Raw genomic sequence first — 19971 nt, forward strand, 5'->3', positions numbered from 1 at the left:
CTCAGGAATGGACCCAGAGGCCCCTTAGCCTGCCCTCAGGCATGCTGCCTGATGGGCTCCTGATGTCTCCAGTATCCATAGATCCCCTCCCCCTTTTCACTGATAATGCCACAGGTCATTGTGACCCCATTTGAATGACCAAGAAAGTGAGACTCCATGGGCATATGTTGTTGAAATGTGTGCACAGAGGTGTCTACACGGGATGCTGGGCCCCCTTTGCAGCTGACATGTCGGGTCAATTCTGGTCATTCAGATGGGCATTCACATGCCTCCAGTGACCTGAGTGGATCAGATTTGATGTCATTGCCACGCAAGCTAGCCTCTTTCCCACTCTGCAGCTTCCTCTCCTGGACCCTGGTCTCCTGTCTAAAACAAGCAGGCACCATGGCCAATTAAGTTTTTACTTTGTGCTAATCAAGGGAAGTAGCCGGTGTCCATCAGGGTGCCTAGGGAGCTCAAGAGACTCAGCCTGTAGGACATGAGCCAGTGGCCGTGTGGTGGCTCACATGGGCCCAGAACCTGAGAGGAAGGTCAGGCCTTTATACTGCTCCCTCAGCATCCTTACATACATCCACATCTTTATTGTCTCTCTGTTCCTGATGTGACAGATCTAAGAAGAGGTCACAGATTCCGAGGCTAGATCACATGGCTGCATGACTGAGTTAAAGATACTGCTTTGACTGTGCCCTCAAGTCTTGGGAGGCATCTGGGTCCTAGATGTATAAAACAATGGGAGAGTGCGCCTGTGCACTGGGCGGAGAGACACACACGCAGCTTTTTAGGGAAAAGGACAGCGGCTGCCTTTTTAATTAGGGGGCGGCAATGGAGCATCTTCTCCGCCCCGACAGGGAGGTTTTGGTTGAACCCGAGGTCTGGGCAAGGGAGGGCCTTTCTGTTGGTGAGCCTGTGTGCCTGATGGAGGGGGTCTCTTCTTCTGCTGGTGCTCACGGGTACGGTGGCTTGGAGGCAAGGGACGATGGCCAGGTGTCTGGAGATGATGGCCAGGTGGAGGAGGAGCTTGGGAAGCTCCTGGATTCTGAGATGCTGCGGCTGGGGTTGAGTTCAGCTTCGGGCCCCTTTCTACAGTGCTCATTCGGGGGGCTTTTATCTCCAGCTCTTCTTCTGTAATGGCAAGACAATGGCAACATATGAGCAATGTAACGCACGAGTGCACGTGTGCACGTGTGCGTGTGTGTGTGTGTGTGTGTGTGTGTGTGTGTGTACATAGGTATGCAGGGGTGTGCCAAGGGATAACCTCTGATGCCATTCCTCAGGCACTGTTCACCTTTCTTGTTTTTGAGATAAGGTCTTTCTTTCTCCGTATATGTGTCTCTCTTCCTGTGTGTGTGTGTGTGTGTCTGTCTGTCTGTGTCTGTCTCTCTATCTCTGTCTGTCTTTTTCTGTCTGTCTCTCTATCTATCTGTGTCTCTCTGTCTCTGTCTCTGTCTCCCCGCTCTCTCTCTGTCTCTCCCTCCTTCCCTCTCTCTGTCTCTCTCTCTTTCTGTCCCTCCCTCTCTCTATCTCTATCTCTGTCTCTCTCTCCCTCTCTCTGTCTCTCCCTCTCTCCTTCCCTCCCTCCCTCCCTCTGTCTCTGTCTCTCTCTCTGGCCTACAATTTATCAAGGAGGCTAGGCTGGCTAGGCAGAGAGCCGCAGGGATCCACCCCCCTCTGCTCCCAGGACTACAGACACCACCTTGCCTTTTTAATACGAGTTCTCTAAGATGGAACGTTGGTCCTCGTGCTCACGAAATAAGCCCTTGGGCAACCAAGCCACCTCCCCCGCCCCACAACGCAACCCTTGAAACATGTCTTATGTGATAGACATCAAACCAGATGCTTCAGGGGATGTGAGGAGGAAAGGAAGTCACTCTCACCCTCTGCCAGTTCTGGGTGTTTCAGGAGAGAGAGAAATGCTGCCCCCAGTCACAGCGAGAGCATGAGCCTCTTCAGAACTCAGAAACATGAGGGAAGAGGACACCCATGCCTGAGCTTTGTGTCTAAGGCACAACCTGATCCGGGAGTTCTAGCCTGATACTGCCTAAAGTTAGTCAGCAAGATTGCTAAGCAACAAGCCGCTTGGTTGGAGCCCACTCTAACGGGTCTGGTGGCCACAAAGGACATTAGTGACTCTATTTCTTCTGCAGGGTCTCTAGGGTAGGTCCGCCTTTTGCTCAATTTGATTGTCATACAGCCTGCACTCTGGAAGGAAATTGAGCACCCTCCAAGGGGCACTCTAGCCCTTAGAAATGGACTGTCTCCTCTGAAATTCATAAGCAAAACCCATCCACCTGAGCTTTGGTGGGGAAGATGGTTCCTCTCCTCACACTTTGGGATTTTCTGTTTTGTGTGGCTTCCATCCAGGAAGACGTTGCCTGAGACTGTGTAGATCTTCTTACATTGTTTTTTAAACTACATTGTAACTCTGTGGGAACACTCAGCTGCCAGAGGCCTAGAGGGCACTGCTGGGCTCCTTTAGGCCACATTCTTGACATTCCAGTCCCTATGTTCAAGGCCATCCTCAAGGAGTCAGGGGAGCTTCTCTGTGAGGTAAATGAATGATTGCTTGAATTCTTACAAAGCCATACAACTTGAAAAGCATGTCTTGGCATCACCTGTGGGCTGACCATATTGACCCCAGGTGACGCCCCCGGCTACTGTAAACGCATTGTGAGTGCAAAGGCTCAAAGTCAAACAAGGTGGTTTTGACATCTGAGTGACCCACATGCTCTAAGCCCATACATAAAAAGACACCCAAATGACAGGACATGTCCTTTATGCCATCTTCGATGGCCTCAAAGTGACTGTGGTCATGTTTGGGAGGCTGTCGGTAAGACGTTGACCCTAGATATAGACGAGCAGGTGGCCCTTCATCTACGGCAGCAAGTTCAGGCGGCTGGCTCTCTGCCGGTTCTTCTGCCTGGTGGCATATTGCTTGTTCTGTGCTCGCTGCACACACTCTATGTGTTAGCCCCACTGCTAGGCTGCAGCGAGGACTCAGACAGCAACACTGTCCTCGGTGAGTGAAAGAGCCACTGTCAGCCTCCACCAAGGTGAGGGACCACCAGAAGGTGCAAAGAACCACATGAGAAGTCGGGGTGGGTGGGTGAGAGGTATGGCCGGATGCTGAGCCCTGACACTGAGGTGGGCAGGCAAGCTGACTTTGTGGAAGCTATACAATTGGTACTATCTATGCCCCCCACCTGTTAAGAGCAGGACCACAGGGCCCCAGTACAGCCTCTCCAGCAAGGTCCACCCCTGCACAAACATCTGCTCCTCCGGGGACCTGTCATGTTCTCTTCCTTACTTTCAAGACTCTCTCTTGGTGACTCAGCTCAGGTCATGGATGCGAGTGAGGAAAACCAGGCCCATGGGCGTCAAACTTAAAGATGGGTTATGTAAGAACAAGATAAGACTACCTTAGAACTCAAGGGCTGGGTTTCTTGCCTCAGTCTAGTCACGCTTCAGCCTACGGGCTGCCAGGTCTGAGGTGCTGAGCTAACCTGCTTCTTCGTCTGTGTCCATGTCTACCTTTAAGATCACGAGGAGGGGCATAGCAGTGAATCTGAAACACTGAACTGAGCTCCTGGAACAAGCCACTTTGTCCCTGGGAGCTATTGTCATGTGGCTCTTTCCAGTCTGGGGTGGCAGAGATTGCCTTGTCTTGGGTGACACCTGAGGTCCACCTTGGAGGAATGTGTCTGATCCCTGGGCGGTGAGAATGGGTCTTGTAGGGAAGGGTGGAGACAGTATGAGCAGAGATAAGGAAGCCACAGGGTCCAGGGCTCTGCAAGCTACTAAGCTGTGTTAGATGGAGACCCGGGGAATGATATAAAACATGGAGGGTGCAGAGTGAAGAGAGATGTGCGTACACTAGCCCGGCTGGGGAAGTGGTGTGCAAGATGACACATGAGGGTGTCGGCCTCAAAGGAGGACGAGGGCAACACTGAGAAATGAGGTGTGAAGAAGGAGCCACCACTGCGGAGAGTGGGCAGACCCTGCCCATAGGCGGCTGCACTGGAAGTCACGACTGTGAGCATGACTGTACCTACCCTAGGTAGAGACCTGCAGAGATGGGACCCAACTCTGTGAAACAGATTTCCCAGAACCCCAGGGACCTGCCCATCCACTAGTATGTCCAATTAAAGCTGCCCTTCCTCAACATCTGCAGTGACAGCTGGACACAGTCCCTGATACATTGTCCCATGGGTGGTCAGCCATGGATCAGCAGAACCAATTCCTGCTTTGTAGATTGCAGGACAGGTCTGCATCAAGGGAACCATATTCCCAGCCTGAAAGCATCCCCCCTGAGCAGCCAATCAGGAAAGGAAGGGCCATCACCCTGACTTTGACTTTCTATTTTCTTTCAGTGCTGAGAATCGAACTCAGAGCCTCACACACACTGAACAAGTTTACTCTACACTGTCCCACCCCTGGAGGGCTTCGTAACTAGAGATGGTTTTACCCATATTCCAAGAGTTTGGCCTTGAACACCATCCAAGGCCAAGATATTTGTTCAAAGTCATGGGGTTTGGGTGGGAATCTCTCTATCCTTATGGAAATGCATGGACCTTTCAGGGATCTCCACACTAGCCTTTCACCAAGGCAGCCTCACCTGGTGGATTCTGGGGAGGTACACAGCCTGGCTGAAGATTCTCAAAGGTCCTTTGTCGTTACCCCTGAGGACTGTCCTTCAGAAATCAACCTGAGCAGGCAGCAGAGGCAGCCGTAACCTCTGCTCCCAGCCTTCCCTGCCATTCCGACTCTCCCCATCTCTTACTTCCCTTCGCAGACTCAAGGAGAGACGCTCCCAGGGGGATTCTGCTGTAGAAGTGGGGCTGCTTACCTTTTCTCCTCCTGTTCTGCTTTTTCCTCTTACAGATACAGAAAATAGACAGGGCTCCGAGGACCACCAAGAGGAAGCCTCCTGCGCCAGCCCCCACGATGAGATAGAAATGCAGACCTTTCTCTGCAAGAAAAGAAGATGGCTGAGGGAGAAAGTCTTGGGCAGAGCGGCCCATTTGTTGCCCTAGCCTCTCCTCCATCAAACAAATGAGAGTCCCATGGGACTTTCCACCTCACAGAGGTGGAACTTCCAGGACCTGGAATACTCCGAATCTGCAAGGGCTGAGGAACCTGCCCACCTCACCCATCCCCCACTGAGGAGAGCATCCACGAGTTGCCTGAGGCCTCACAAGACCAAGTCAAGCATCCCCCAGTCTCAGTGTTCAGCGTTTCCTCCTCCCAGACTCTCCCTGGGCCCTGGAAAGTGACCTTGATCCTCAGTGGTTAGCCATGGTGTGTGTGTGTGGCTCTGATCCCTTCACCCATCCAAACACTGAAGAAGAACAGAGAAAGAAACTGTCATGGTTGTTAAGGGCAATGGGTTTAGTTTTAGCTCTTCCAGGTAAGAGCTGTGTGACCTTTGATAAGATGCTCCACCTCTCTGAGTCTGTTTCCTTCTTCGTAAAATGGAAACAATGTGGCTTACATCACAGAGTAGCTGTCGGAAGTCAGATCAGATAATGGATGGAAAAGTGCTTTGTAAACTGTAAAACAACACCTAGATGTGAGGGCTTGCTCTTGCTATACCCTGCACTGGTGTTTCTGGTACCCGTTTCCCAGGAGGGGGGCTAAGCCATCTGGCCTTTGTGAGTCAATAGCAGTTAGAGAGAGCAGCTGGAGCAGACAGTCAGAGGACTGCCCTGTGGGGAGGATGAGCTGGGAGCTGAGCCCAGCCTCACAGAGGCAAGGCTCCAGCCAGCCCCGAGAAGCAAATGTTAGCAACCAGGGATGAGGCCCGGGCAAGCTGGAGGCCAACCAAGCAGGGCAGAGTTTCAACGCCTGTTGTTGGTCCTGTTGGTGCGGGTCACAACCCCTCCCCCACTCTCCGCCTCGCCCAGTCCTTGCCTGCCAGCTGAAAACCTCTCTGGACACTGCCTGTGCAGAGGCCTCCCTCAGCATCCCTGAGGCTGCTTCAAGGCTGGATGCAGGGACCTTCAGGCCCTGTTGGCTTGCCAAGGGCCTGAGATGCCAGAGTCAGTCTCCACGGCTGAAGGGTTCCCAGGTGTGAACAGAGTGGGCAGGGCATCCTGTCCAAGGGGAATCTCCAGCAATCCTCCCTTTCGGTTCTCAGGCAGTACATCCACCCCTTCCCCAGACACTCTTGAAAAGCAGGCACGCCTTCCAGTCTGGTCTCAAGTTTACCCAGGGCAACTCTGGGTGTCTGGTGGTGTTCCTGGTGGGGATATCAGTAGCTATGGTTGTCATAGGTCCCTCAGAGTCTCATTCCGACTATCCTTCTCTCCCACACTTCCTCTTGGAGACCCTGTGCCTAAGTTTATGTGAGGGAGCACTACGCCTGAGGGGCCAGGCTGCTTCTTCCTCTTAGGAATTTAAGTACACACTCACCGCCTCCTGTCTGTCTTAGCCTTTAAAATGGGAGGAGTATTCAAATCCCCTTCAGGGTCTTCAGGGGCGTCCCCATACTCCCATATACTCCTCTTTCTCCTTGGTGGCCATTTCCTGGGCCAGCTTCAGCTTCTGCTCTGAACCACAGATTAAGGGATCTGCATGGTCCCCCACCCCAAAACCTTGCATCCTCTCCTTCCAGGGCTCTCCCTCATTGATAAACACTTAATTTTTATTCTGGAGGGAACTAGTTTCAATAAATATGAAGGATGAGGTTGCCAGATAAAACACAAGACAGCCAGTTAAATTTGAATTTCATATAAACAATGAATAATTTTTTAGGATCAATAAATGGAACTGGTTTTTGTTGGTTCACTGACTTAAGTTCCTTGTCTCTAACGCAGGGCCTCCAGGAGAAGGACAAAGTTTTGGAGTCAAGAAGAGGCAGCTCACCCGCCCCCCATGCCTTCATGATAGGGAAGTGGAGGGTGGGGACAGGGAGGTGGCAGAGAGAGCCTGCCCATGAACCTAGGGGAGAGGAAATGCCATCTGAGTCTAGGGCTGGCAGACTTCGGTGACCCCCACCTCCGGAAGTGTCACTGCTGGTGAAATGAGACAAGTGTGAACCACACTTGTGGCAGTAAGTGACACACAGAAGTGATGGGACAGCCCTCCTGAGATTACATTGCAAAGACTGTCACTGGTCTCTGGGACACTGATTCTTGCTCCCAGGTTGTTCTGACCACCGAGCCGCCATGTTGTAAGGCAGCTCAAAGGTCCATGTGAGTGAGCCAGGGAGTGGGTCCCAGGACTTCTCCTCCAGTGCTCTGAATTCGGGATGCTTCTCTCTGTGGACCATGAGATGGAAGCCTGCAGGGGGGTGGGTGCTCTGTTAGGGTCGTACCAACTGAATTCGGATCCACTGAACCTTGACATCTAGACCTTGGCTTCCAGACTGGAACTAGTACACTACAGGAGGCTTCTCATTAAAAAAAAAAAAAAAAAAAAAAAAAAAAAAAAAAAAAAAAAACAAAACAAAAAACAAAAAACAAAAAAAACAAAAAAAAAAAAAACTGTTGCTGGGGGCTGGGCAAATTAGGTACCCCTGTAATCCCAATGGGAGACTGAGGCAGGAGGACTGCTGCAAGTTGGAAGCCAGCCGAGGCTGCGCAGCAAGACTCTCCCTGAAAGTAAAGCAAAGGAAAACCCAGAACAAATTCTTTCTGGGAGCTGTGGCAAGTCCAGGTTCTGGAGCTCACTCAGGCCTTTGGAGTTGAGGGCTGACTAGAGGCACTGCGGTGCAGAAGCCGTTCTCGGGGTGGCAGGAAGGGTGTGCCTCTCTGTTCCCCTTTACTGCTCTCCCCTCCCAGGCATTCGGAGGCCTTGCTCCTCACAGCAGATGCTGAACTCAAACCCTTCTGAAAAGGAAACTTTGAAGAGACTTCAGAATCCCAGTCACCAGCTAGCAGAGGCACCTCGCGCGAGTCGGAGTTCCTCCATCAAGAGTCTCCCTCTTCAACCCCACGATGCTTTCTTCCAGGGGAGGCTCCTTCCCTGCCCGAAGCCAGGTCACACCTGTGGATGGACTGCCAAAACGGGTGGCCAGCAGCCCACCTCCCCAAAAGGTTTCCCGGAGAAATAGGTGCCTTTTCACCTCCCACCCTGAACCATGCTGGCCTCCCGCCCCAAGCACTGTGCAGCCAAGGTGACACCCGTCACAGCGCCCTAGGCCTAGCAGGCTCCCCCTGTGCACCTGGGCCACCCTGACCTCTGCTCGCGCCGTACCTGAACAGCTGACCACTGCCGTGTGGGACTCCTCGCTGACCTTGTTTTTCGCGCTGCACTTGAACGGCCCACTCAGGGAGGTCCATTTGTGACTTATGATCTTCTCATGTCCGCTGGTGAGAAGTTTCTTCCCTCGATACAGCTTTAGTTCAAGGTCTGTTCCTTCCCTGACCGCACAGGTCAGGGTTGTGTTGCTACACTCCCAGGTGATCGCTGGCTTTGAGACCCTCTCTAGAAGAAAGATCCCGTTTTTTATGAGGCAATTTTTGGATACTTTTTTTTTTCTTTTTAAAGACCAGATGTCACTCTGTAGACTAGTCTGGCTTAGAAGTCCTCTTCCTTCGGCCTCTGCCTCCTGAAAGCTGGGGTTACGGAGCTATGCTCCCACGTACGATGGCCATGTTTTTATAATGCCTGTTCACATTGAATTAGTTTGGGACCAGAGAAATTCAAAAGTCCTAGTTTTGTTTATGTTCGTTTGTTTGTTTGTTTTTGAGACAGCATCTTAACATATCTCAGGCTTGTCTCAAACTCATGAGGTAGCCAAGGGTGCCCTTGAACTTCTGATCCTCCTCCTGTGAGTGCTGGGATTATGGACATGTGCCAGCATGACAGCTTTTGTGTGGTTCCAGGGATTAGACCCAAGGTTTCCCGTGTGTTAGTCAAGCATTCTACCAACCAAGCTACATTATATTGAAATGCTTTTGAAAATTATTTTATTTAATTGACATAGAACATCTTGAACAAAGTCACTTCTGGTAAAGTTCATAGACACAGGATATGAGTTGAAAAGGCACCACAACTGATGCTCATCTACTGTTGGTGCCCTCAACTGTTTTCCCGTGCGTGACATCACTTGGTTCTAACAGCCAGACTCATGTTTTTCTCCCCTTTTACAGATGACATGTCCAAAGCTCTTTGACCTTCAAGACTTAGCATTAGGGTATCCATTAAACATGACAAGTCAGGATCTGCAGGCTCAGTAGTTAAGAGCACTTGCTGCTCTTCCAGAGGACCTGAGTTGGGTTCCCAGAATCCACGATGGGCAGCTGATCATCACCTAGCTTAGGAAATCTGACCTCTCCTCTGGCCTCTGTGGGCACCTGCACACACGTGGTGGACACACACACACACACACACACACACACACACACACACGAATAAAATTAATTAAAAAAAAAATGAAAGGCTGGAAGAAGAACCCTGCAAAGAATTTCCAATCCAGAGGTATAGGTAAGGTCAACCAGGAGCCCCATCTTGGAGGAATGGCTATGTGAGAGGCTCATAGCCTTAGCTACTCACTGCCCCCACAGCATCCTGGGAGCAGAGGGCCAGGCCAGCATGGGGGTGTTGAAGAAGCCAAAGCTCATGAGAGGAAAGGCATCATCTGAGCACCAAGGAGGCCACGGCCATTCCTGGCCCAAAGGTACTGAGTTAGTCTCTGGCCCCAGGGGCCTCAACTTTAAGAAACAGAAAAAAAATCTTCCCTGCCTGTCTCAAACCGGACAACCTGTGGCCAAGCCCTGGACATATCACCAGAGGTGGTTCTCACACACACAGTGCAGACTCCTTGCCCCTCCTGCTTGACGCAATACTATTTAAAGGCTACATCCCGGGGGGTGGGGGGGAAGGGGGGTGAATGCCCTGGCTTTGGTGTTAATGAGGTCAGACCCAGTGCCCCACTCCCCACTCTCTCCCTGAAGACCCACGTCTCTTTTCTTCATGCCTTACTCTGTTTTCCCAGACCGGCCATCTTGTCACCCCCTCACTGGTCTCCATTTGTTACCTGGGCCAACGGTGAATTTTTCCGATTTCCTCTCTCTCTAACTTTCAGACCACAGTGTCTTCCCCATGGGCCTCCCCAGCTTAATTCCATTTCCATCCCGACATACAAGCATGCAGAAAAGCAGTTTCCTTCCCATCCCGAGATCCTGTGTATCTCAGAACAAAGAAACGATGCAATCATCAGCATCCAGCAGAGCAGTGTCTAGTTTCAGGGCTGCCTCGCAGGGGCTGGCTGCCTATCTTTCTAGAATGAAAAAAAAAAAAATTCTCCTAGTAACATCCAGTCATCTCAAGACACTGACCAAGTTGAAAAAGGCTGGAAAGGCAACTGAAGATCACCTGCAATTCTGCTACTTGTGGTCATTAACATTTTGATATATGTCTTCATCAGATATTTTTATACATAAATCCGTAATATAATATTTTAAATTAAAATTGGGTTATGTGCCTGGGGGCAGGGAACAGTGTTGAGGGTTGAACCCAGGGCCTCGGGCATTTAGGCAAGAACTCTATCACTGCACTTCGCCCCCAGCCCCTGAATCACGTGACTTTTTTAACCTGCCTTCTATCCTTTACTATGAGATTGTATCATTACATTCCCTTCTCATCGGCATCAGTGAATGTACATCTCCTCCGTCTTTGTGACTGATGCTCCTAATTGAGCTGCTAAGGCTTTAGCTTTTAAATGCACGCTTGTCTTTCACTCGGGTAAACACAGTCATGGGCAACCTTATTTGTAGATAGTCTCCCTATAAAACAGCTTTCTGAAAGTGGCTGAAGGCTCTTCCTAGATATGGCATCTTTTTAGTTGTTGTTTGTTTTGGTTTTTGGTTTTTGTTGTTGTTGTTGTTTTTCAAGATAGGGTTTCTTTGCGTAGCCTTGGCTGTCCTGAAACTCACTCTGTAAACCAGACTGGCCTTGAACTCACAGAAATCTGCCTGGCTCTGCCTCCAGAATTCTGGGGTTGTCTGCCACAACCACCCAGCTAGATGTGGCTTCTTAATCTTGGGTTTCTAGGATCCTCTCCTTCTCCACTGGTGTCTGGGGGCCCTGCACGGTCCCTTCAGCCAGCTGCCTCCTAGGGGAAGGTAGAATCTAGGAGCATAGAGAAACCAAGCGGAAGGGACCCTCAGCACTAAAAAGACAGGTGTGGTGTCCCAGGACTCCAGAACACCTTCACACCCCTCACTGAATATCACAGGCCTCATGAGCACCCCTAATAGAAAATCTAATATTTTCCAAGTTCAAAACTTTCTGAGCCACAGTGCAATACCACAGGTGGAAAGTCCCACATCATGGGACCTTGTTTCCTGCACAATTCTGTTTAAAACACTGTGTTAAATTACCTTGAACATGGCATTGGAAGCATGTATATAAGCATAGATGAACGTCATGTTTACATTTGAGTCATGTCTCCAAGATACCGCATACATGTGTGTGTGTGTATATATATACACATATATATATATATACATACATACATACATACATACAAATACTTCAAAATCTTCAAGAGGCCCCAAATCCTAAACACTTCTAATCCCAAACACATCAAGTAAGTGATACAGAACCTGCACCGGGTAATCGGGTTCAGGGCTGAGAACAATTTCCAGTCCCGTGTGACACATAATGATGACAGGACCATGAGTTGAGTCAAGATACTGTGTGGCATTGGCATTTGCATACAATAATGAAGTCACTGTTTTTAGTCTAAGGGTCTGGGTTTCCTTTGGGGGGTAAAGAAAAGGTTGCTCGTGGTGATAACCACATAACTCCGTGACTATGCAGAAAGTTGTTGAACTGTGCATGGTAAATGGGCAAACTGTGTGGTGTGTGAATCATTCAGCAGTGAATGAGCTTTTTTGGGAGGGAATGTCACCCTCCTTGTCAAGGAAGCCCCCGGTTAGCATCCTGACTTTGCTCCTTGTCTAGCAGTGAGAACCTGGCCAAGTCATTTCTGGACAGGTGTTTCCTCACAGATGGATAGAAGCTTGTTATTATAAGTTCTCAAGATGACTGGGTGCTTTAAAGAAACCAGGTTAACAAGTCCCTGACTTCTCCCCAGGAGCCATTACCACCCCAAAATGAGGGTGACAGTGTGAGAGCACATGCAGAGGATTCTGTACAAGGCTCAATATGGCTCAATATCACAACAGGACCCTAGAGCCCCATGGTCTGCAGTCATGACTCTGGCCATTCTCAGTGCCCGTGATGGGTGGCCATTCTCATTCCCACCCCATTTCTGGGAAGTTCTCTCTAGACAAGGTTACAGGATTAGGGTCTGGAAGGGAGTCGTGCATAGAGGAGCTGACAGGTCCTGGATGAGGCTCGTGCTAGGCCCAGGCACTGAGTAGGGGCACACCACAGGTAGGATGAGGGGAGCCCTTTCTCTGGTGACATCTCCCTGTGTGAAGCTCAGAATGTATGTGTGCTCCCTGCCTGGCTGACCTGTGACGTGCAGGCATTCTCAACTTCCTCTGCAGGCCAAGGAGAGGCTCCCTCACCTCACCTAATAGTGCGAGCTGCCACTTGTCCCAGGGATTTCAACATCAGTGATATTTGGGGCCTCTTTCTCTTCCTTCTCACCCACCCAAGCTCCCTTGATTTTCTCCCCACGCCCACAGCCCATGTATTTGCCTCCCTTCTCATCTCCAGTCACCCTTCAGACCAAGCCAAGTGGCTGCCAATGACAGCCGCTTACTAGAAGCACTTGGAAAACTATAGACCTCAGCGGTGCACGGACTCCATGCCAGGGGCCTGGGCATCACTAACTTCTTACAGCTCTCTTGTTGGTTGGTTTGTTTGCTTGCTTGCTTACTTGTTTGTTTTTCAAGTCAAGGTTTCTCTGTGTAACAGCCCTGGCTGTCCTGGAATTCACTCTGTAGACCAGGCCGACCTCGAACTGCCTCCTGAGCACCTGGCGTGTGCCGCCACCACCACCCAGCTCTTGATGGTTCTTGTGTGTTGCCAAGATTAAGACCACCCACCATTCCGCTTGGCCTCACTTGGATTGCAGTAGAGGCTTTCCAACTCCTCTTCCCACATCCACCTTCAGTATCCTGCCCCCTCAGTACACGCAGAGGCAAAGCTGCACAGTTTAGTTCAAGTACCAGTAAAATCACTGTCCGTCTTTTCTGTGAGGATGTTGAGAAGACTGAGAAGAGATGCTGGTCCTTCAGCTCAGCATCTCCAGGCCTTTCCCGCCCTCTAACTTCTTCAGAGCACCCTGCCTTCATCTTAGCACTCCAGACAAGAGACTCACTGCTCCCTGGGCTCCTCTTCCTTCACCAGCCACCGAGGATATCCTCCTTCTTTCTCTGCTAGGCTGGCCTCTTTCTGATGAATGCCAGCTGTAACTTGGGATTTTTTTTTTTGCATAGAGCTTCCCGGCCACCCCAAAGAGAGAATGAGAGGCAGATAGACTTGAGGACCAACCCCACTCACCGGAGTCTTCTTTGTGGGCCACAGAGAGGATTTTGGATGGGGATATCACAAGAAAGCACTGCTTCCCAACTTGCTACATAGCACCCGAACTGAAATGAAAAACTCCAGAGAGTGAAGACTCACCTAGAATCCTCAAGTTGAACTCTTTTTGCAGCTTACTGCTCCCATCCACACCATACACCACCACTTTGTAGGTGCCGTAGTCATCTCTCTTCAGCTGTTTTATTTGCAGGCTTCCATTTGTTAAGATCTCAAAGGCGTCTGATTTTGAAAAAGGGTTCGTCTTCCCTTTAAACTGTGCGACCAGATTTCCCCCCTTTTCCCATCGTACTTCATCAATATCAGTCACTTGAATGCTAGGGATGGTCAAGTTGATATCGTGACCCAAGGCACCCCAGATGATATTGCTGTCCGCGGAGACTGCGCCTGTAAAAAGCAAGATGGTTTCTGAGGTCTTGGGACTCCCGAGAATCTCCCTCTTTGACTCTCACACTCCTTCCAGGGTCTCCAGAGAAGTTCCACGCACGGGCTTACCTTTGCTGGAAATGCTGAGAAGCAGAAGGAAGCTAGCCAGCAATTCACATCTCATCTTTAGAATTTGTTTCCCACTGGTGGTTCTGAGTTCTTCTTTCTAACGGGATGGCTGTGAGACTGGCAGAAGCCACACCCAGCGACCTGAACCACGTGCCGTTCACACTGGCTGTTCACGGTAGAGAAGAAAACACACACAGCCCCTCAGCAAACGACCCATGTGCTGCCTTTCTTTGCCAAAACAGGTGTTCTGTGAGGCTGTGTCTCAGCGTCCCATTTTAATCTTTACGAATCTGTTGAGGCTGGTGGTTTCAGTGCCCCACTGCAAAGAAGAAGAGCCCAGAGGTCAGTTGCCCGAGCTACCCTTTTGTAAACAAGGGCTCCAACTCACTGATACAGCGCAGGTCCATTCAGCTGTGCTGCCCCCAACAGGACCAAGTAGACTCACTAGTAAATGTTCAAAAGGGCATGGAATTCAACTACGCATCCTCTGGTGAGAAATGCTAGAAAGTGTATGCATGGGAATGGATTAGAGATGGACTTTTTCCTCCTCCTTGAATTTTTTTGTTTTTGTTTTTGCTTTTTTGGTTTTTCGAGACAGGGTTTCTCTGTGTAGCTTTGCGCCTTTCCTGGAACTCACTTGGTAGCCCAGGCTGGCCTCAAACTCACAGAGATCTGCCTGGCTCTGCCTCCCGAGTGCTGGGATTAAAGGCGTGTGCCACCACTGCCCAGCGAAAATATTTTTAATATTCTAAAATTGGTCATGTAGAAGCCTAGAAAGACGGAGCAGCAGTTAAGAGCACTGGCTGCTCTTCCAAAGGACCCAGATGCCATTTCCATTACTCACACTGCGGCTCACAACCATCTGTAACTCCAGTTCCAGTGGGGTCTGATACCCTCTTCTGGCCTCTGTGGTCATTGCAGGCAGGTGTTACACATACATATATGCAAACAAACACACATATAAAATAAAAATAAACAAATATTGGGAGGCCTGGATATACGGCTCAGTGGTTAAAGACCAATTGCAGAAAACCTGAGTTTTGTCCTGAACACCTACAAGACAGCTTACAAACCTGTGTAACTCCAGTTCCAGGGGGTCTGATGCCTTCTTCTGGCCTCCACAGGCACCAAGCATGCAAGTGGTCCATATACATACATACACGCAGGCAAAACACTCAAACACATGGATAAGTATAATGAAATCTTTAAAAAAATAAATATTTAAAAAATTGTTTAGGTTGTAAAAAGAAGCCAAGATTCTCCACTATGTATGCTTTCAATCCACCCATCTTACATTTAGCATACATTTCATGACTCTATTGGAATTCATATTTAAGTAAAGAAAAACTTGTTCCAAACCAAATTGTTAAGAAGTAGACGACTATAGAATAATTTTTATTTTATTTATGTGTGAGGGCGTTTGCCTGCATGTATGTATGTGCACGATGTGCACCATGTTGGTTTGACTGAGAACAGCCCCGATAGGCTCTTCTATTTGAATGCTTGGTCATCCTCTGGGAAGGGACTATTTGGGAAGGATTGAGAGATGGTGGGGAATGTCTTTCTGTACACTGCGAATACGTGTTGCTCTGATTGGTTGATAAATAAAGCCGTTTGGCCTATGGCAAGCCAGCTTAGAGGCAGGCAGGAAATTCAAAGAGAGAGCCAGGAAGAAGGCAGGGAGAGATGCCAGCCTGCCACCCAAGGAGCAGCATGTAATGGCACACAGGTAAAGCCACAGAACACGGCGACATATAGACTAACAGAAATGGGCTGAGTTTAAGTGTAAGAGCTAGTCAGTGGTGAGCCTGAGCTAATGGCCAAGCAGTTTTAATTAATATAAGCCTCTGTGTGTTTACTTCGGACTGAGCAGCTGTGGACTGGGCAGGACACAGGAAAACTTCCAGTTACAGGGAGGTGTGGCCTTGTTGGGGGCTCATCACTGGGTATGGACTTAGAGGTCTTAAAAGCCCATTCTGTTCTGTTAGTTCTCTCTCTGTCTCCTGCTGTAGACAGGAAACCAAGCTCTCAGCTACTGCTCCAGCACTGTACCTGCCTGCCTGCTGCCATGCTCCCTGCCATGATGGTCACAGATACCAACTCTCTGGAACTATAAGATCCTAACAAATTCCTTCTTCTGTAAGTTGCCTTGATCACGATGTTTTGTCATAGCCATTGAAAAGTATCTAAGACATGTGTGCAGTGCCTGGAGAGGCCAGAAGAGGGCGCAGGATCCCTTGGGACTGAAGTTATAGATGGGTGTGAGGGGCCATGTGGGTGCTGGGAATGGAACCTGGGTCCTCTGGAAGAGCGGCTAGTTCTCTTAACCACTGAGCCATCTCTCTTGCCCTAAGACTATGAAATAATAATGAACAACCAAATTCACAATACCTAGGGTGATTAACACTATAGGTGGTTAAGGACATGGAATGAGGAGCAGAACAATAAAACTGAGAGAGAGAAAGAAGAGTTCGTGTCCGGAGGAGCGTCAGGGATGCAGAGACCAGTTTAAAAAAAAAAAAGACCCCCAGGGAGGTCATATGGACAAGAGATAATGTCCAGGCTTTGGATTCTTTAGAATTCAGTGAGAAAAGATCTTCAAAGTCATGGTTTCCGTTTCAGGTACTTAGAACATCCACAACAATACATTACAGTTGAATTAACCATTAATTCTGAGAAAAAAAAAAAATCCAACTGTAATACAACTTAACAGAAACCATACGAAGAATTTCTATTCTTGAGTATGTGAGAAGTCATGACAAAATATTTGCAATATGTGAAAACAGTTAATATCTAAGATGGAAACGTCATTTTTTGTTCTCTCTTTAGGGTGCTGAGGATGGAGCTTTGACCATGCTAGGCAGGCATTCGACCACTGAGCTACATCCCCAGTCAAATGTATAGTTTCTATCAATCACTAACAAAAACACTGTAAAATAGGAAAAAAATAAAAATTATCAATTTATCAAAGAAATTGTGTGTGTGTGTGTGTGTGTGTGTGTGTGTGTGTGTGTGTGTGTGTGTGTTGGGGAGGAGGAATTGAACCTGGGCCTTACATATGTTAGGCAAGTGTCCTACCACTGGGCCATCCCCTCAGCCCTACAGAAGAAACATCAAACATATAAGAAGAGACTAAACACACACACACACACACACACACACACACACACACACACACACACACACACACATACACACTCACCTTAGCCATAAAATGCCATCTTACGGATGACAAAGTCATAAAAAATAATAACTGACATTATCAATATTATTGTGGTGATAAATATGGTCCTTTACAAATACTGGAAAGAATATAAATTAATAGGTCTTGGAAGACAGAATTTGGAAACTTTCACCAATGTTTTAAAAATGTTTTTGACCTAGTAATTTCAATCTGAGAAATTAATCCTGCCCAAAAGATTGCACAAATATGCAAAATATTCTATTGAGAATGCATGTTGAAGCATTTTTATCATAAAAATGACAACTAAAATTAGTGTATTCACATCATGAAAGATCATCTAGTGGTCAAAATAGAATGCAGTAAAATAAACCTATGAGATGTGGAAGCCTTGAGGCTGGAGAGCTGCCAGTAGTTAGTCGTAGAGGACCCTCGTTCAGTCTCCAGCATCTACATGGAGTGGCTTATCACTTCCTGTAACTCCAGTTCCAGGCAACCTGATGCCCTCTCTGGCCTCTGAGGGTATCTGTACTCATGAGGCACCTATATGTGCAGGTGCCCACACACATAAATAAAAATGTAAAAAAAAAAAATTGAGACAAGTTCTCACTGTGTAACCCTGGCTAACTCAGTAGACCAGGTTGGCCTTTAAGTCAGAGATCTGACTGCCTCTGACTGCTGATTGCTGGGATCAAAGGTGTACACTGCTGTGCTTAACAGCCTAGCGACTTCGTATTTATTATATTGTTACACCACACCGTGCTATGTTATAATGTATTCATGGAAAGTTCTGAAAGGGTTCGTGCTGAGCTCTGACAAAGCTCAGGATACACTGAGAGGGGCCCGACAGAAAACTCTCTTTTTACTATGTCAATTTCCGTGACGTTTACATTTTTGATAACTAATACAGTATTTTTTTAAATTTTAAATTGACATTTAGTGTGTGTGTGTGCATGTATGCCATGAGCATACCTGGGGAGGTCAGAGATCAACCTGCTTTGGCTCTCTACCTCCACTATGTGGACACTGGGGATCGAACTCAGATCTTCAGGCTTAGTGGCAAGCTCTCCTACCTCCAGATCACACTGCTTTTATAATGAAAACTTTGTTTACGTAAAGGATGCCTTTCTGAGAAACAATTAGCATGCACCATTTCTTCTGCTGAGTTCCACGGCACTGGCCACCAGCCACGCAGAGAGGTGTCACGTGGCGTCCTCGGCTTCAAGCCAGCTGCCCCCTCTTCCTCTCACTCTCCTGTATTTTTCTAGGCTCTCGGGGAGCGTGCCCTGCTCCCCTGACCGCAAGCCTAACTCTGCTCTTTCCACATCCGCTTTAGTTCTGAATGGGGAGCCAGCTTCAAAGGGGGACCATGAGGAAGGAGGCTGGACAGCCTGGACTCGGTAAAATGTAAACGTTTTCTAGGTCAAAATTTTGTTTTTAAGAATTGAAAGACTGTATAATAAAAGAGGCAAATTACTGACAAGATACGTTAATAATACATTAATTTTTTAATAAAAATTAGGAAAAATGGACGGCTATAAAGGAGTGATTCACAAAGGGAGCGATTCAATTAAATGATGAAACTGAGGAAAAGGTAGCTAACTTGTTAACAAGAGACATCTGGTTTAACAGAGATACATTATCCGTTCAGAAAATACAATAGAGCTAGTTATGTAGCCCAGAGCAGGAAGACAGATGACTCAGGAGTTAAGAGCACTGGCTGCTCTTCTGGAGGGCCTGGGTTCGATTCCCAGCACTCATATGGAGACACAACTTGTAAGTCCAGTTCCAAGTAATCTAACACCCTCCACGGGTACTGCACATGGTACACAGACATGCAGGCCAAACACCCACACACACAAAATGGAAATAACAAAACTCCAAGTGGGAGCTGTCTGTGCAAAGAAGAACCCAGTTCCAAGCCACCCAACTGTCAGGCAGGGCAGAACCTGGCCTCATATGCTATCTTAGTTTAACCAAAGGTGAGTGGGGTTGGGGGGGGGGTCTCAGATGGGGACAGCCGGTCCCGAAGTGACCAGGACAAGTATTATACACGAGGCCTGAGCAGCCGGAGGTGTGTTTACACACTGAGGTCAGTCCATAAGAGGTCAGAGGTCAGAGTCCTCCTCTCCCTGCCTTAATAGAGGAGGAAAAGGAAACATCTTTCACAAATAGATATTTCCTTTATAAATGCTAATTTCCCTTTTCAAAAGAAACCCCTGCACTCTGTTTATGGAGCTTGCTTTGCTTTGCTTGTTTTCAACAACATTTAGCATAAAATAATCCACAGTCCAAAGAGGCACAATTTAGGGTGGCATACTGTGGTACCCTTTATGTCAAACAACATAAGATCATTTTATTTTGCAAAAGGTGATCGACGGGGGTCGGGGGTGGGTGGGAGGAGTTGGGGGATGGGGGTGTATTGGAGGGTTGGGGGTGGGGGGGTTGGGGGGTGGGGGATGGGAGGGTTGGGGGGTTGGGGGGTGTCTGCTGTTCCGCTTACTGCTACTATTTTAATACTTTTACCCTGGACATGTATTGCTTTTAATTTACTGGGTCTTCATCCTAAGTATGCCCTACCCCTTATTATATTCCGGTTCCTGGGACTGAATGTGGTTGTAGCCTCTGCCTTTGGTTGTGTGGGTTTCCAGGGCACACCTGGTTGACACTCCATCTGGCTTCTCCTTACACACGCCCTGCAGTCCAAGGCTGACCTCCAGCTCTATCTCCACTCACTCATTTTCTTGCCCAAACTGAGGCTCCTGGGAGGTAGACTGACAGCGAGAGAATATGAAATGGGGGAGGAGGAAGAAGCCATTCCCAGGGGTCTCAGT

At 48.5% G+C, this 19971-nt stretch overlaps 1 protein-coding gene across 1 annotated transcript; it reads right to left on the reverse strand.

Moving 5' to 3' along the window:
* Positions 1-659: 659 nt before the first annotated feature.
* Positions 660-14148, reverse strand: Cd2 (CD2 molecule). The gene is made up of 5 exons (XM_052731934.1): positions 13957-14148; positions 13546-13848; positions 8194-8424; positions 4844-4966; positions 660-1122 (listed from the first exon to the last, which is right to left on the reverse strand). Exons 1-5 carry the CDS (start codon positions 14009-14011, stop codon positions 806-808), a joined length of 1029 nt encoding a protein of 342 aa, XP_052587894.1. The 5' UTR covers positions 14012-14148; the 3' UTR covers positions 660-805.
* Between the last annotated feature and the right edge of the window lie 5823 nt (positions 14149-19971).

Source organism: Peromyscus californicus, unplaced genomic scaffold (assembly GCF_007827085.1).
Source record: "Peromyscus californicus insignis strain IS unplaced genomic scaffold, ASM782708v3 Scaffold_9__1_contigs__length_137607984, whole genome shotgun sequence".
NCBI classification, from domain to species: domain Eukaryota; kingdom Metazoa; phylum Chordata; class Mammalia; order Rodentia; family Cricetidae; genus Peromyscus; species Peromyscus californicus.

What these genes read in the sequence shown, in the direction of transcription:
- Cd2 (XM_052731934.1), bottom strand. Translation starts at nt 14,011, where the DNA reads ATGAGATGTGAATTGCTGGCTAGCTTCCTTCTGCTTCTCAGCATTTCC. An exon ending in GGCAGTGGTCAGCTGTTCAG is followed by an intron (nt 4,967 to 8,193) that starts GTACGGCGCGAG and finishes CTTTTCTTGCAG; the next exon opens with AGAAAGGTCTGCATTTCTAT. An exon ending in GCAGAACAGGAGGAGAAAAG is followed by an intron (nt 1,123 to 4,843) that starts GTAAGCAGCCCC and finishes TTGCCATTACAG; the next exon opens with AAGAAGAGCTGGAGATAAAA.